This window comes from Manis javanica, chromosome 8 (genome assembly GCF_040802235.1).
Source record: "Manis javanica isolate MJ-LG chromosome 8, MJ_LKY, whole genome shotgun sequence".
Classification (NCBI taxonomy): domain Eukaryota; kingdom Metazoa; phylum Chordata; class Mammalia; order Pholidota; family Manidae; genus Manis; species Manis javanica.
Genome location: NC_133163.1, coordinates 28,930,279 through 28,947,269, shown reverse-complemented (window position 1 = coordinate 28,947,269; position 16,991 = coordinate 28,930,279). Strand labels below are relative to the sequence as shown.

Here is a 16,991-nt window from a genome sequence, read left to right as displayed (position 1 = left end):
AAGTATTGATTTGGGGGTTGCAGATAAATTCTAGCAAGAAGGCAAATAATGGGTTTGATTGTATTTCTAATTTCATATTATTAAAACAAACCTTGCATTTTCCTCAAGAAATGTAACTAAAATGGATAAATGGTCCGCCTTCCTTAAGGCTGATTAAAAACAAAACCAAAGTAACAATTCCCCAACCTGGCCCTGGAGTGTTTCTAGATGCTTAGGTATGTGAAATAAAAAAGCTTATAGCTAAAGTGATCTTGCCATTTTGAACAAGTTTATTCTTATAAACTGCACACTACACCCTCTACACATCATCCTTAGCTAGTATGAGGTAAGCCTTTATGCTTCGTTTGAGAACTCTGTCTGGAAGAACACATGTTAACAGGAAACATCTTTGTAGAAAGAATTGTAAATGGCAAAAGGGAGATCATCACGTAATGGGAAAGATAGAGACTGGTTCTGATGGTGTCACGTGAGTCAAACTGGAAGGTGTGATTTTCACTTAGTAATTTATACGATGCTTTTTTTTTTTCTCAGCCAGGCTGTGTGAACACAACAGAAATGGATATCAGAAAATGTCGTCGCTTGAAGAACCCGCAAAAGGTTAAAAAGGTCTGCTGGTGTGGCTGAATTAAAAATCTTTGATGCAAATAGCCTTTCCATTTCTGGAAGTATTCAAACAGTAATTTGCTGTTTGTTAATCCTACCCCATTTCATCCTTTGAAACTATTTCATTCATTCATTCTACAAATATTTGTGGAGTGGCTGATGTGCCCTTGGTGCTGTTCTTGCTGCTGAAATTCAGAGGCAAGTCCTCACGAAGCCCACAGCCTGGCTGCGTGAAACCAGACAACAGGCAACAGTCGGGGCGGCTGCGCTGGGCAAGTTCAGGCGGTTTCAAGAACGCCAGGAGGGAACGCAGGCTGTGGGCTTCCCAGGGGCTCCCAGAGCAGGCCCACTGTGCTGTGGCTGTAGGCAGGAGGCTGGCAGGAAAGGAAACTAAAAGAACAAAAAGTATCAAAACCCCACAGGTGAAGACAAGCTTGGAACTTTGAAAGTCTTTTCCAGTACAGCTCAATGGATATAGCCCAGCCTCCGATCACCATCTTGCCCACCCATGAATCGTGCTTCATTGTCCTGGAAGTGGCAGTGGCCATGGCAAACCCAAGGGCACCACTCAGTCTGCCCCACAGTGGGTATGTCCCACCCGCACATCGGTGCCCAGGACATAGCATAGGAGAACATGTCATATTCAGTAGTATTAGCTTCTCAGATCTACTTATATATTTTATTCTTCACTGAGATAATGATGCCCACGTGTTTTACTTTATCATGTTAGTCTTAAAAATATCTTCATTTAATATTTAAAGGCCCCCTAATTCATCCAGAATTTCATGAAGCCCATATCGACCCTATCTGAGCCCTTCTTGATTTTACAGACTTCACCTATTACATTGCATACCCTCCAGGGTTTTGTTTCTTTTTCAAAGCAATTATCTTTAATCTGTCTCTAACACAAGCAACAGCTTAAAAAGCAGCCATAGCTGTGGGCATGTGGAGAAACTGAGGCCAGGAAACTAGCTTACAAGGAAAAATTCTGAACCCCTGCCATCGCAGTATTGTACCAGATGGGCATGTCGTCTGCTGACCAACAGAAAATCTAAAGGGGATCCTTTGTACTTAATCTTCAGCCCTTGTTCACCCCAGAATCCCCTAGGGCATTTGATAGAAGTGCAGATTCCCAAACCCCACTCACAAAGATTCTGATTCAGTAGGTCTGGGGTGGCGCTCAGCAATGTGCCTCCTCTCCAAGTACGCCCGGCTGATCCCCTGCAGGTGGCCAATGGACTGTGTTTGGAGAGACACATACAAGGAGACTGTTTCAGCTCAGTAAAAGGGAGGATTTTCTAACAGTGGGAACCCAAAGATGGAAGGAGGTACCTCCAGAGGCAGAGTTCCGATCATTGGGGAAAATTCAAGCAGAGGCTGGTCGCTTAATGTAGGGATGTCACAGAGGGGATTGGGGGCAACGGATGGGCACTTGAACTACCTGGCCCCTAAGGCCCCCTTCAGCTCTGAGGGTGTGTGATTGTATGTTCTTGCTTCCTCTCTAGTCAGTGTATGGCGTGACTGAAGAGTCCCAGTCGCAAAGTCCTGTGCACGTACCCAGTCAGCCAATCAGGAAAACCATAAAAGAGGACATCCGGAAACAGGTGAATGAATTGACTGCTACACTCACAGGGATGTGGCCAGTGTGGAAACGCTTTGAATATTCACCTCTGAAGGTTGAGTGTGCTTTGAGGTCCTCCAAACCAGAGTGGAACCCAGCTGTGGATGACTGGAACTTTTGAGTCTGTGTGAATGGCCCATGGAAGCTTGAGAGGAAAAATTCTGGAGTTCCCCCAGCAGTTATTAGAGAGGGACATAAATGAGTTATCCCAGTGCCGGGGGGGAGCGAACGCTGCAGTGGGGTTTTCCTGGGAGCTACAGGAGGGGAGGGACTGACATCCTAGGGTCCTTAAAGTTGGAACGCACTTCCAGAGTAAGCCAGCTCAGGATCACCAACGTTGTTGCCGTGATTCAGAAGGAGAGTTTACAAATAAAGAAAGCCATTTCAGCATTGCTTAATGAATTACTAAATAAATTATTACATTTCAGCATTATTTAGTTAATGCCATTTCAGCCTTATTAGGTCCAAAATTATCTTCCTTCATGAAGAGGAGTTAATTGGTCAACTCAGGTCAGCAGACTGTGGCTAATTACATTCTCCTGTCTGGGGTTTACTGGTAATGAAGTAACTTTAGGGTCTACTCTTTACATTATGGTTTCCTGGTACCTGGGGGTGAGGGGCACTGAAAGGAGGTGTTTGGATCTTGGTGGGAATACAGGATTTGGATTGCTGGGTGAAGGGGAAATTTTTTTTTAGTTTTTGGAAATTATTTTAGGTCTTAACACTGCTGTTCTGTCTTTCCCCAGATAACATTCTTGAATGCACAGATTGACAGACACTGTTTAAAAATGTCCAAAGTGGCTGAAAGGTATGTTTCTCCTCAATAACAGTACTGCTTTCTTCTAATTTAACAAAGAGAAATGTTATGGGGTTATAGCTAACAAGTGGGGACCATGCCAAGAGGCAGACCATAGTCATTTCTTAAACGGATGGGTGGAAAAACCACAGGCCCCCTGTGAGTACAGCTAAGATAGCAGCCCTCCCTTGAGTGATGACAAGAAATGTTCTGTTGCTAAAGCTTTTCACAGGGTGGCCATGGGACCTTGTCAATCAAGGAAGAATGTCCTTAAAAGCTACAGAATGCACTTTTGCCTTCAGCCTCTTGATTAATTCAGATGGAATTGCTCCCTTTTCGGCTATAAAACGCCCAGATTCACTTTATGGGGAGAAAAGAAATTATGTGTGTCCTTTGAGGGGTGGCCCGTGCAAATAGGTGGGGACAGGGCCATTGGAGGCGTTCCACCTCCACACACCATCAACCACGGAACTACATCACATCAGCTGTAAAGGAACTATTTGGCACCTCCAGCCTGGCTTCTACTGGAGCGTGTGTGTACAATCTGCACCAGGGGCTGGCTCCACTCCAACTCCTTTAACTCGTGGGAGACTCAATTTTGTCACCTAAATGGTCTGTTTGGGGAACTCTCAGGGAAGAGGGGAGGCCGCCTAGGGAATCTGCATGGAATAAATCTGATCAGGCAGACCCCAAATGGAATGTTTATTCATCCATATGCCACTATTAAACAAATGACCAATATCTGAAGGATCGAGGGCTTATGCCGGGTCTTAGGGTTTATTGGAGATCAGAGTAAAGTGGGTCCTGTAAGCCCAGCTCACACAGGGGGTTGGCTGTGTGTTCAACCTGTGAGCCTTTCCCTGCTGGCCCCTGGATTGATCCACATTTTCCTTCTAAATAAATAACTACACATTGAGGCTAAGAAAATCTCACTCCCCATTCCAAAACCTGAATTAACCTCTGCCTGCAAGGGGCCAAGGACATTCCTGGATTTGGGCTTACGTCTCTGATAGCATCTGGTGTCTATTCCAGAACTTCTCAGTAGCACACTGCTGACATCCTGGCCCCAATACTTCCTTGTTCTGGGAGGCTGTGCTGTGCATGACAGGGTATTAGCAGCGCCCCAACCTCAACCTACTAGATGCCCCCATCTCACAGTTGTGAAGACCAAAAAATGTCTCCTGACATGGCCAAATGTCCCCTAGGATGGGGCAAAATCTACCCACTGTGAATCCCTGACATTCCTGTTTTGCCTAACACAAATGCTTCAGCAGGTGGCAGTATCTGGAGCTTTTACACGTAGGCACCAGTTGTTCTGAGTGGCAGTCTCAGATGACTCTGCAGGCTATCACAGGGTGGTGCTTCCGGAATACTAGCCTCCAAAATTGCCTACCAGGCCCCACTGTGGTTGCTTTCGCCCCAGAAGAGTGCCCATGCGTGAAGCAGCTGGGATGACCTCAGCTCCATCCGTGCCACAGGCTGTGGGCACCTCTGAGCATCTTCTTCTGTGAAAGGGGTGGGGAATGGCTGGCCTGGTTAACTGTGGGGTCAGTGTCTGGCCTTCAAAGGGCACCTGAGAGTTTGCAATCCTGGGAGAGCCTGTGTGGGGGAGCATCTCTCCTTGGGTCTAGTAGTTCAGCCGGGCGGTTTTGAGCATGGTAATACGGGTAGGGGTGGGGGGCCAAGAATGGAGATTCCCAAACTCCAGCTCTTGAGACTGGGACCTAGTGGTTCCAGGTGGATCCTCAGAGCCTGCATTTTAAATAACCTGCAAGTGAACTGAGCAGGTCTCAGGATTTGGGGAAGCCATTGTCCAGCACTCAGCCTGACCTGAGAGCTCACATCAGAAGGGACACCCAGCTTTGTTCTCCCTTTGGTAGGAGGGGAAAGAGCCTGAACTAGGCAGCCTGAGGGAAGCAGACACTGACACCGGGTGGGTGTGCTGAGCCAGGGAGGAGGAGGGGAGCCTAGTAGGGCCTATTGTTTGTTTGTCTACATGCTGTCAGGGAGGGGCCCACCTGGTCCCCTCTAATTATGCTGGAGAGGCTGCTCCTATAGAAGAGATTATTCCAACCAGCACTCCTCACTCCGCCCAGCAGACTGGATTTTATTCCCAGCAGCAATAACTGGCAACTTCTCAATATGACACAAGGGTTTTTCATTAGCCACCAGGAAACTCCCAGATAGAGAAGCCGAGGGAGAGGAGCGGGTGTTAGGGGGAGATAAAGCAGCCTGGAGCCTTGGTCTGTCAGCAGCTCTGCAAGGGAGGGGACAGGGAGGTGGCACTGGCAGCTGGCCCTGGGTGCAACTGCTCTGCTCACCAGAGGTGACAGCTGAGCTCCCAGGTGGGTGCACCCAGCCCCATGCCAGATCCGGTTTCCCTGGATGATGACTGTAATTCCCGGGTGATGGTGGTAATTAGCCAGAAGCCATCAGCAAAGGATCTCAGCCCCTGAGTGCATGTCCACATCACTTTCCTGATGTGGCACTGATGGGAAGACTCAAGAGGGCTGACAATTGTGAAAGTCCAGCTCTGAAAAGGCAAGAGTGAGATTTGGGTCAAAGGATGCAGCCAGACCCAGCTGGGATGAGTAAGGAAACCTTGTGAACTCAGTGGGCAGAACAGGACACTTCAGGGAGGGGTGTGGAGCCAGCCAGCAGTCAGGGTTTGGACCCTGCCTCTGCCATTTTCTAACTGTGAGCTGGGGGAAGTTGCGTCCTGTCTCTGTGCCTCTGTTCCACCTCTTTAAAAGGGGGAGAGCGGGAGAACTCGGTAGAATCAGTTACAGGTAAACAATTTCATCCACCGTATGGGCTTGGTTCAGTCCTTGGCACTTACTACACGCAGAGTGACTGGAAACAAGTATTACTTGCCAGGGTGTTGCTGCCTGGTGCTTGGGAAAGGAGCAGCATTCAAGTGCAAGGAACAAAAAGAACTGGTTGTTGGGTGTTCAGGGGAACAAAGGGCAAGCCAAGGAGTGATGTCAAACGCCCAAGTTCCTTAGCCTTGATCCTGCCATCCTGCAGAGGGTAGCCTGGGAGTAATGCAATTCTTCCCACCCTCTCTGCTGCAGTCTGCGGCCTGTGTGTCTCCTCTTGGCTGCCTCCTAGGGCACCCAGGTCTGGTGCCTTTGAGGAAAGAGGGGCTGTATGTGCAGAGGATGGCTCTTCTGCACACATTTTCTCAGGTCATCCTGGTTTCAATCATTCTGTTCCATTGTCCCCATGAGCAGTTAAATGTCCCTGAAATGCCAACATCATGGCAACCAAATTACATTTCCTAGGCTGCCTTTTGCACCTGAAAGCAGTACACAAGCTTGTCTGAGATGTTGCCCAATTTTTGCTTCAGAAAATGTGGTCCCTGCACACATAAATGAATTTTCCAGATAAATAACATTTAACACACCTTAAGCTTTTTATTTTAACTATTTTAAATGAGAATCTTTCTTAAATATGGTTCATGCACCTGCCTTCTTAGAGAAAGGACACTACATTCCAGCTGATACTTCTGGGTGACTTTCATACAGTATACACATATATATATTTTGCTTTAAACCTGTCAGTGATCAGGGTCTTCTGAAAGTGCCACAAACTGCTTTCCTTTATCTAAATGGCCCCAGACCCTTATGCTCTTTGAGTCTCTGTTTCTGCTTTTCAGTTGTTGGCTTGTTTTTTTTGTTTGTTTCCTGGTCAACATACTTGTCTCCAGCGGCCCCTTCTCCCCTCTAACCAACCCCCAGTTCCCATCTGTAGCAGACCAGGTCTGTCGGTTAGGTGTTGCTGAGCAGCTTAGTGGCTTCAAACATCGGGCATTTACTGCTGTTCACATGGCCCTGTGCGCACTGGCCCTGGTGGGCTCACCTCACATCTGTGTGCAGCTGTGGGCTGTGATCTCAGCTAGCTCTCTCACATTTGGCTTCAGCTGGTTTAGGATGACCTCCACTGGGACACTGGGTCTCTGTCACATGGCCTCTCAACCTTGCAGGCTGGTTTGACTGTTCACATGGGGAAAGTGGGATTCCAAGAGAGAGAACAGAAACCTGCAGAGCCTCTTGAGGTTTGGAACTAGCATTCTGTCATCACTTCTGCTGCATTTTATTGGCTAAAGCATGTCCCAAGCCCAGACCAGATTCCAGGGCTGTGAAATAGACTTCATTTTTTTGGAAATTAGTCATGCCACACCAGGGTATCAAATAACCAAGTTCCTTAGCCTTGATCCTAAAGCAAGAGTAAAGAGTCTTCTCCAAGAGGTGTACTCTCCCAATAACAGACAATGAACCTTAAAAAGGCAGGGGGTTTTTTCATTGTAGACTCTGCTCAGAGGACCCTTTGCCCCTTATCTCACGTATGTTCCCTCAATAACTGAAGTTGCCAAATCAATGAGGTCTTAACTCTTGTGAGAATCCCCAAGGGAGCCTCTTCTTTATTCACCCAAGCCTTACAGTACTTGACAAACCAACTCTCAGAATGCAAAACTCCACACATGTTACATCCACTGTCTGGGAAGTCCCTGTGTAGTGCTGGTTTCCCTGGAGACTTCTCCCGACCCATAGGCACTGAGCTGTGCCCAGTAGCTGCAGGAATCGCAGCACGCTGCCCTGCCATGAGAGAGTGAGTTGTATCATTTTGTGTCTGCTCATGTACGTGGCTTGTCCTTACCCTATCCCAGGGAGCTATTGTGCATCGCTGCTAACTGCTGCACTGATTTGTTGCCATCACCTTTCTTGCCCATCTCCAAATCACTCCTGCTTCTCCCTGAAATTGGATGTTGGTTCCTCTTCTGCCTCCTGACCCTCCATGATCATGAAATGTAATTAATGAAGTAAGACCATCAAGAACTCAATACCCTAAAGGTCTATTGAAAACCTGCTAGCGTGATGGAAGTCCATGAATTTGAAGTCTAATGATAGAACATTAGATCATTTCCTTTACTGGGAGAGGAAAAAAGGGGGTCAAAAAGGTCATTACAACTTTACTTTTATAAGATTCTGGTCACCGTGGGGTTCTTGCTTCTCCTTTCTTCCTGCCCACCTTATGACAGAAAAGAAAAGCTCAAGGTGATGTTATTACCAGGGTGATTGTATCCAGATGAAGATCTAGAAGGGCTGAGATACCTGGCCTGGTATATGCTCTTGCTTCTGAGAGCTTCACCTGCACATCCATTCACTCATCCTGAGCTTCTTTATCAAAGAGATTTTTTCTTGGTGACCTGCAATTACAGAGTTCTTTCTTTATATACCCTCTCTTTCCCACCTTCTCCAATGTGAAAAAAAAATAGGTTAATTCATCAGTAGATTAATGGGAACCAAACTTGCCTTTTCCCCCTCTGCAGTACTGCTCTGCTTCTCATTCCGGTTTCTGATCAGATCCTCATCCCGTCATTTCCCTTTAGCAGGTCATAGCTTAGAAACTGCACATACCATGGGGTGCAGACATACTCTCCTATTCATTCCTTTTCACATTCAGATTTCCTTCCTTTATGGAGCCCCTGATTTCCTAATGAGTGTTTTAGCACACTGTATTGTATTTCTAAAGTAGGGATGATGGTCACCGTCCCATAATGCCTTAAACCCAAGCCTTATTCTCCCGTAGCTAAGAGCCATCCCTCTCCATCCATTTTCCCTGAACCCAACCACATCTCTTCTCCCATTTGCTCTGGGGATCCAATCCCATATGTGTCCTCCACTCTGCAGATTACTTCCCAGGCAGCTCTCAACCCAGGGAGGACAGCATCTCTTCTTCCTCCAACTCACCTGTCATAATTCTTTTGGCTACTTTCTATACAATTTACAGCAAAATCATGGGGTTTTTTGGTAGTGGGAGAGAGGTGAAATCTAAAATTTATCTCAGGTTTCTCTCAAGTGGTTGGAGTAAAGGTTTTCTAAATTCTCTTTTCTTCCTCTCCGGGTTGATCAAAAGTAGAACCTAATTAGCAATCTAATTTGGGAAGGTTCTGTATTAATAACCCCCATTATATATATAATTAACTCCCCTTATATATTATATGACATATAATTACATATATATACATATTATATTATATATGTGTGTGTATAGGTAATAACCTGTAACAGGTTAATGTAGTTAGAGGCTGTAATTTTGCTATTAGCTCAGGGATAGCATCATCCTGGGATCTAGAGAGCTGATCACTACTTCACGACACTAGAAGGTACCGAGTAATGTGACTGAATGACTGACCCCAGACTTTAACCCCTGGCAGCCATATAGCAAAGGTTTGCCCCTTACTATAAGGGCATGGAAAGAAGAATGTAGGCAAACCATCCAGCTCCATACCTCCATGCAAGAACCAGTTCAAAACACCCAGTGATGGTGGGCAGCACATTTACTAATGGTTGGTACATCAGTATCATCTACTGATGGGAGAATTTGTCATTTGAATATAACAAAACTGTATACTAATCAGAGGGAGGCAGGGATAGAGAACAGTATGTTAAAACTGCTTGATGAGAAATAATGTTTCTGATGGACCTCCTCTGGGTTTCCCATATGTACCTTATTGTTCCCATCTCCTCCTGTACTAGCCAGCTCAGGTTGCCATAACCGAATACCACAGACCGGTGGTGTAAGCAACAGACATTTATTTTCTCATGGTTCTGGAAGCTGCAAGCCCATGATCCAGGTGCCAGCAGGGCTAGTTTCTGGGGAGACTTCTCTTGCAGATGGCCACCTTCCTGGCCTCTGTTGGAGATGTGTCCTCACCTGGCCTGCCCTCTGCACTCACAGAGGAGAGTTCCTATGTCTCTTCCTCTTCTTAGAAGGGCAGTTCTGTCCATTAGGTCTCTACCCTTATCACCTCAACCTTAATTGTCTCCTTAAAGGTCCCATTTCCAAAATGAGTCAATTGGGAGTTAGAACTTCAGCATATAAGATCAGGGGGCACACGTTCTATCTGTAGCACCTGCCAGTAATGCTTTTGTGCCACTCGCCCCCAACTACCGGTGGACCATTGTTGCTCATGTGCTAATATGTACCAGCTGCCTACAGCACTTTCCATGCCTCTCCTTTGTTCTCCCTCTGTGCTTTACCTGTCCTAACTCAAGGCTTTCTATAGTCTTTGATATTGAACTTGGACCCAAATCATACTTTGCATCAACCATTGGTACCTTCCTCCTTGCCAGCCTGGCCCTGTCATTGTCTTTGTGTATCCCGAGCAGACTGCTGTAGTCTGTGTATTGTTCCAGGGAAAAGGAAACCTCTCTGGCTAGTGCTGCAAAGGACTGCCTCGATGAACTTACCTACACATTCCCATCACCTTTGTTGTTTTTTCAACTGTATTGGTTTGGTTTCAGGCACTAGAACTCCAAACTTGAACCCAGTTCAGCTGAAAGGAGCATATACCGGCTCACAGAATACAAGGAGGGGCTGTGGGGTTAACTCTGGGAAGGGCAGCAATGCCACTAAGCTCAAGAAGAGCTGGAGCCAGGCCTCAAACGCATCCAAGACTCCTTCTCCATTTCTGGTCCTGCTGCATCCTCTTTCAGCACAGACATGTGTTAGGAAGCATGGCTGCCTCTGGCCCCTGAACTTTGTAGCTTTATACTTTCTATTGCTGAAACCAAAGAGGATATTAACCCATCTTGGGTCAGGTGTGCATTCCCAGACAAATCAACATGGCCAGGAGCAGGACCTGTTTAAGTACTTGGCAGCTCCTGAAGTAGCCCTGGGTATATATTGGAGAGCAATTCCCAGGAGGTGGGTAGAACCAAGCAGAAACCCAGAGACGTCCTTGTGCTAGTGCACCCATTTCAGGGGATTTCTCACCATCCAGGATCCCTGTCTGCTTCACTCAGACCCCAAGAGACACAGCACCTGGGTCAACACAACCAATAGTGGGCACTGTCTTCCTAGACGGTGCTTCTGTCGCCCTTTGTGCCTCCTTTCACACCTAAGAAGTGGCATTAGATAGCCTTGAAGCAGACCCAAAGGCCTTCACTCTCTGCACTATGCTCAAATCTGATCCCATGTAGCCAGCCCCTTGTTGTTTTGCTCTTTATTCCACCTTGGAAGCTCTAACTCCCAAGCTTAAGGCACCCCCAGGCCAGAAGAGAAAGACAGGGAGCAAGGAAAAGGCAAGCAGCCTTTGCTTTCACTCCACCCCTGGTGCAATCTCTTTCCAGTTTGATGATGTTGAGAAGCACAAGAGAAGAGGAGGCCATCCTCCATCTCTTCCTGGTGTGGGGTATTCTTCCCCTCCTCTCAGCCCTCTGCCATACCTTGTGGGGTGAACCCTCTCTGCCACTCTTTCTGGGAAGGATCAACACCCACAAGAAGCTAGGAGAACAGTTAAGGCAACAGACTGCTAAGAGCCCAAGTCACCCAGAGGAACTTCCAGGACAGGGCACTTTGCTGTCTGCTGTCTTTTCCAAGCAGTGATGATGGAGAACAGCACACACGAGGGAGCACAGGGTCGTGAGCAGAGTTTACTTGCATAGATTGTAACAATGGCTGTGACATAAAATATTCTAGTGTCATTCATAAGGATTCCATGCAGGCCTTCCGCCCACCTTTTATCTACTGCCACACTCTCCTCCCGGTGATGTTATTCTCTGCCTTCTGCACAAATTCCTCTTCAGTTACATCTGTGAAAGACAGGACGGTGGTCCCTCAAAGTTCTCTGTGTCCTAATCTCCAGCACCTGTGAATACAGATGGTTACATGACACATGGAGATTAAGGCTGCGGGTAGAATTAAGGTTACTAATCAGTTGACCTTTACACTGGGGGATTAGCCTGGGTCATCTGAGTAAGCCCAGCATAACCAGGAGAGTCCTTACATGTAGAAGAGGGCGGTGGAAGAGTCGGCGTCAGAGTGAGGTGAGGTGAGAACTGCTCAGCCAGGTGCTCCTGGGCCTGGAGCTGGGAGGGGGCCCGTGAGCGAAGCAATGCGGGCAGCCTCCAGAGGGTGGAAAAGGCAAGGAAATGGATTCTCCCTAGAGCCTCCAGAAGGAACGCCTCAATTTTAGCCCAATGGGACCCGTTTCAGACCTCTGACCCTACAAACTGGAAGATGATACATTTGTGTTGTCTTAAGCCACGAAGTATGTGGCCGTTTGCACAGTAGGCTTTAGAAACTAACACACCATCCAACCCCTTTCTCTTAGAATCTCAAAAAAGATCAAACTGTACATTCTCTTCCTTTTTAAAATACCTGCATTTCAAAGACTTTTGCTGATCCTGCTGTAGCCCCGAGACATGTTTGTCTAATTTGGATGGTTTAGTACGTCTTACGTCTACCAATGAAATAGCAACATTCAAAATACACAGTCCCATACAATTCCTGTCTCCTTTCCAAAGCCTCTAACCAACTGTATGTAACCAGACCTCAACAAAACCTTTCCTCTTCCAGTGCAATGATTGCCCTGCTGACCAGTACTGCCCATTACTGGCACTGGTGACTGGGCGGTGATCCCACTGACCTGCGCTCTGGTACCTTGGCGCAGACTGTCAGACATTTCTGCAGGAAGTTCTCAGCCCTCTCTTCGTGCGTTCCTCCGTGTATATCCCTGCCGCCTGCCTGGACCCTGCTCTGAGCAGGCACAGTGCGGGGTTAGGTCACAGGAGCACCTTCATTCACACTAATGCCTATTACATAGTCATATCTTGTGCAAATTTTCTGGTTACAAAATCTCTCCCTCGGCTCTCAACCACTTCTCTTGAACTAACATCACCATTAAATCTCACCACCTTTCCTCCACCCACTCCCCTGAAGATATCCCCAAATTTCTCCAGAAAAGATGTGGCTGTGAGCCTCTGTTTCATGACAGCTTAAGTTCTCACAGCTGCTCTCTGGCCTTTTGAGAGTCTGCTGCCTTAGGCAGCTCCCGGGCAGCTTCATTGCCTTTCCTGCAGTAATAGGCAGCTGACTGGATTCTCAGCCTCTCCTGAGTCTCCCCTGTTCTCCCCTCATCCCAGAAGCTCATTCCAGGGTCCATCTGGGGACTCGTGCATTCGACCTGGCCTGGCTGGTTGGACTGCCTTCCCGGGTTGGAGGTCTGGCCATGTGAAAGGTCTAATAAAACAGGCTGGAGAGGGAGCTGCTAAAACCACCAGCCTGTCTCACAGAAATCTGAGGAAGGGTAAGGAAGGGAGTGGAGGAAATTTTGTTTTTCCATTCCTATGTTTTATTTCCCAGAAACCATTTCTGGTTAAAAAACAAATTCCTTAGAGCCCGCTTGCTTGTTCATTCTCACCTAAGATGCTGCAAAGCTCTTAGTGGCGACATCTTACCCAGGCAAGATGTGTACCCTGTAGATTTGTAGGACAGTGTGCCTCCACTGCACAAGGTGGTGTCAGTCATACGTCTCACACTTGCTAGGATTTGGAAGTTTCTCTTGAAATGCTTTCCCAGTTTTTATCAAATGGTCCTAGTGCTCAACAAAGCTGTTATGTAACATATGGTGAACTTGACAAAGATTCGCTGAAAATGGCTCACCCAAGAACTAGAACCAAGGTTTTCCAACTTGGGCCAAAGCTACCTCTACCCCACTGGGTGCCAGTCCACACTGGGGACAGTGATGGGGCTTGAGGTGATAGGAAATCTGTATCTATGTTCAAAACCAAAAGTATCACAAGCTCTTCCATTTTGATTTGATTTAAAAATGGCATATATCGTGAGCCCCTCAGAAAACTGAGGTATGAGATGGGGTCTTTCTCACACTTTGTCGTGCTTATGAATCTCCTGGAGAATTTTATTAAAATCCAGGTCCTGACTCAGTAGGTCTGGGATGGGGCCTGAGATTCTGCATTGTGTCTAAAAGCGATAATCAAGAACAGCTATGAAAACATATAATTTAGAAATACACAGGTGAATGCTAAAAGGAGCAGAAAGGTGGAAAGTAGACACCTCTGTGAAGAGGGCTGGGAGGAAGAAGAATATTGCCATTGCTTTTTTTTAATCAACTTTTTTATTAGTTTCACATGTACAACACAGTGGTCCAACAGTTACACATATTATTAAATCCTCACCTTCTCTAGTGCAGTTACTATCTGTCAACACAGAAAGATGTTACACAATCATTGACTATATTCTCCATTTGCATGGGAAATCATTTAGTACTATTTCATTGTTTTAACTGTCTACATATATTTTGATAAACATGAAGATTTCATTTTAAAACATTATATGGCCACAGAAACAACAACTAGGAAAACTAAGTTACTCTGTGGAAAAATGCTTATAATGGGTTAACTTCTGTTGGTCGGCCGGGACTTTCAGTCTCTATAATAAGGAAGTCGTCCAGCTGGGAATGCTGGGCTGGCAGCCTGGAGCAACTGTCATGTCCTTGGTGTGCCCCAGCTTCTTGAGATCTGGGTCTATGTGAAAGAGCAACCGACAAGCAGCTTCCGAGCGATGGATCAGTAAGGCTAGCATGACCAGGGAGGGATGCACCAAGGTTCAGTGAAGAGTTATATGGGAAAAAGATATAAAATGCATATAGAAACTGTGCCTGCAGTCATGCAAAACTGGTAGGTTCATCATGAGAAGGGAACAAGGACAAATGAAAGTAACTCAATTTGTGAGAAGTGGAAGTGAAGGTAATTTTTTTCCCTTTAACTTGGAATTATATGAAGACTGATGTAATGCTTGTGTAAAACAGAATACAAGTTTTGAGAGGAAATCAGTGGCATTCTTTGCTCTGCTTCCCTCCTGCAGCTTAATTGCTTACACGGAACAGTATGTGGAATATGATCCTTTGATCACACCAGCTGAGCCATCCAATCCCTGGATCAGTGACGATATCGCTTTATGGGACATAGAAATGAGGTAAAAAAAAAAAAGAAAGAAAGAAAAGATCTAATGTTTGAGAGTGGGAGAGATGTGGTAAAAAAGTCATGAGATTGTGACATTATGTGATTCCTTCTTTTAATCTGACTCTTTTTATTGCTAGAAGAGATACCCCTCAAGTTACCACCCGATCGCATTCTGCTTACTCGTGGTTTCACCTCCTCCTAGCTTTGGTTTGTACCAAACTTTGTGGCTTCCTCCTGACCTCTCTGATAACAGAGATAGCCCCTCACATTTCCTTGTTCTGATTGCTGGAGGGCTGGAGGGAAAGAATCTGTTGGCCAATTTGGTTGTGGGTTTTTTTAACTATTATACAGCAGCAGCAGTAATTATAATAGCCGGCCCTTATTCAGTACTGGCCGCCTAGCAACTGTCTTACATGGAATCCCCATGACAAATAAGCACTGTTTTTCTCACCATTGAACAGATAAGGAAACTGAGGCACTGAGGAGTTAATGAACTTGCTCAAGGCCACACAGTGAGCAGGTGGCAGAATTAGAATGAAGGCTGTGGGCTCCAAAGCTGTGGTTTTCTCCACTGTGCACCTGTGGAAGGTCTGGCAGTGGTGATTCCATCCAGCAGCTCCTTCCCTGTGCAGGAAGCTAGTGTGTTTACCAAATAGCTGAGGAACTGGAGCCCAGAGGGACTTGGGCCACTTTCAGACTTAGAGACACACAGACACATCTGGTGTGCTGTACCTTTTGTACCTCTGCCCCTCAGCAGGAAGACTTATTTCTTTTTTCATTTCCCTATATCTCTCTCATTTGCTTTCACTCATGCTGTTTTTGTGGCTTCTTTTTTGAAATGGAAAATTGTATACAAGTAATAAGAGTCATAGATAGTTATTATAAAAGGTCCAAATTATTCAGACATGCATAATGAAGAAAATTCTCTCTTCCTCCAACCCAATCTCATTTTCCAGAAAGAACCTTTGTTTATAGTCTAATGCCGTGGTTCCCAAACTGCTCTAGGTCACTCTGGCCACTGCAGGGAATCATAGGGTTACCAAGGATATTCTGAATCTTTGAGGGAAACACAGTGATGTTTGACTTGTATCAGATAGTGCATAGTCTACTAACTTAAGGTGGTTCACTCTTTTCAACATTAGATCATATTAATGATATCATGTTCGCAAATCTTGGTTTTCAGGGCAGTTCCTACGATAAAAAGCAAATAGTATGCATGAAATGAAGGAGGTGGGGTCCAATCTGATTCCAAAGTTTGATAAGATGTGCAGTGCCCAAGTGGCACACATTGTGGTTGAAAGAAGTAAATATATTATTTCTTCTGTAAATTTATATGTATTTTATAGGTACTAAGTTTTTAGAATATAAATATGTATGAAGTCCTTTGGACCTGACTAATAAACAAAGCTGTTAGGTATTTTGGGGGGGTGTCTTGAACTCAGAAAGTTTGGGAACCTTTGATTTAGTGTCTATCTTTTTAGATTTTTATGTATATACATTGTCACATTCTTTTGCATAAATGGGTTCATTATATGTACATTGTCCCATAATTTTTTAAAGTAACAATGAATCACAGCATTCTTTAGATGTAAACATCTATAAATCCACTTTATCCTTTTTAATAACTACATCATGTCTTCTTGCATGAGTGTAACGTAATTTACTTAACCAATTCCCAAGTCATTAATATTTAAGTATATCCTTTTTTTTTTTTTTGCTCGTATGAACAATGATGCAAGGAACATCCTCATACATAAGCCCAGTTATTTCTTTAGGATAGATTTCCAGAGGGCAGCATACATATTTTAATTTTAGTTCATGTGGCCAGATTTCTCTTGAGCAAAATGACAACAGTTTTTTTTTAATGCCCACAATCTATTTTTTGCAAATTGATACATGAAAATAAAAATCTCATTTAAATTTTCATTTCTTTGTTAATTTATTTGCGAATCCCTTCTCACGATTATTAGATATTCATTTTTCTTTTTGACTTGACTATTCTTGTGTTCTTTGCTGATTTTTCTAGGGGTGTGTTTTCTTTGGACACTGGGTTCTAAAACAATCATATTTACTTGGATCATCTATTTTATCTTTTTCCTGATATTTCATGTTTCCTCAATCTCATTCTTCCTCCTTGTTTCTTTTTCTCTTCCCTGACTCTTGCTTTATTAGTAAAGTTTGTAGTAGCTTTTGTTACCCT

The 16,991-nt window shown here is 45.2% G+C and overlaps 1 protein-coding gene across 7 annotated transcripts in view; it reads left to right on the top strand.

Moving 5' to 3' along the window:
• The window catches only part of RGS6 (regulator of G protein signaling 6), a 530,176-nt gene that overhangs the window by 456,782 nt on the left and 56,403 nt on the right, over positions 1–16,991 (top strand). For 5 of the 7 annotated variants that reach the window (XM_036997960.2, XM_036997925.2, XM_036998060.2 and 2 more), the window contains 4 exons: positions 532–606; positions 2,109–2,207; positions 2,971–3,032; positions 14,694–14,804. In XM_036997960.2, coding sequence (XP_036853855.2) covers positions 532–606; positions 2,109–2,207; positions 2,971–3,032; positions 14,694–14,804 — 347 coding nt within the window. The remainder of the gene's footprint in view (positions 1–531; positions 607–2,108; positions 2,208–2,970; positions 3,033–14,693; positions 14,805–16,991) is intronic. The other 2 variants (XM_073242184.1, XM_073242183.1) reach the window with 1 other exon arrangement.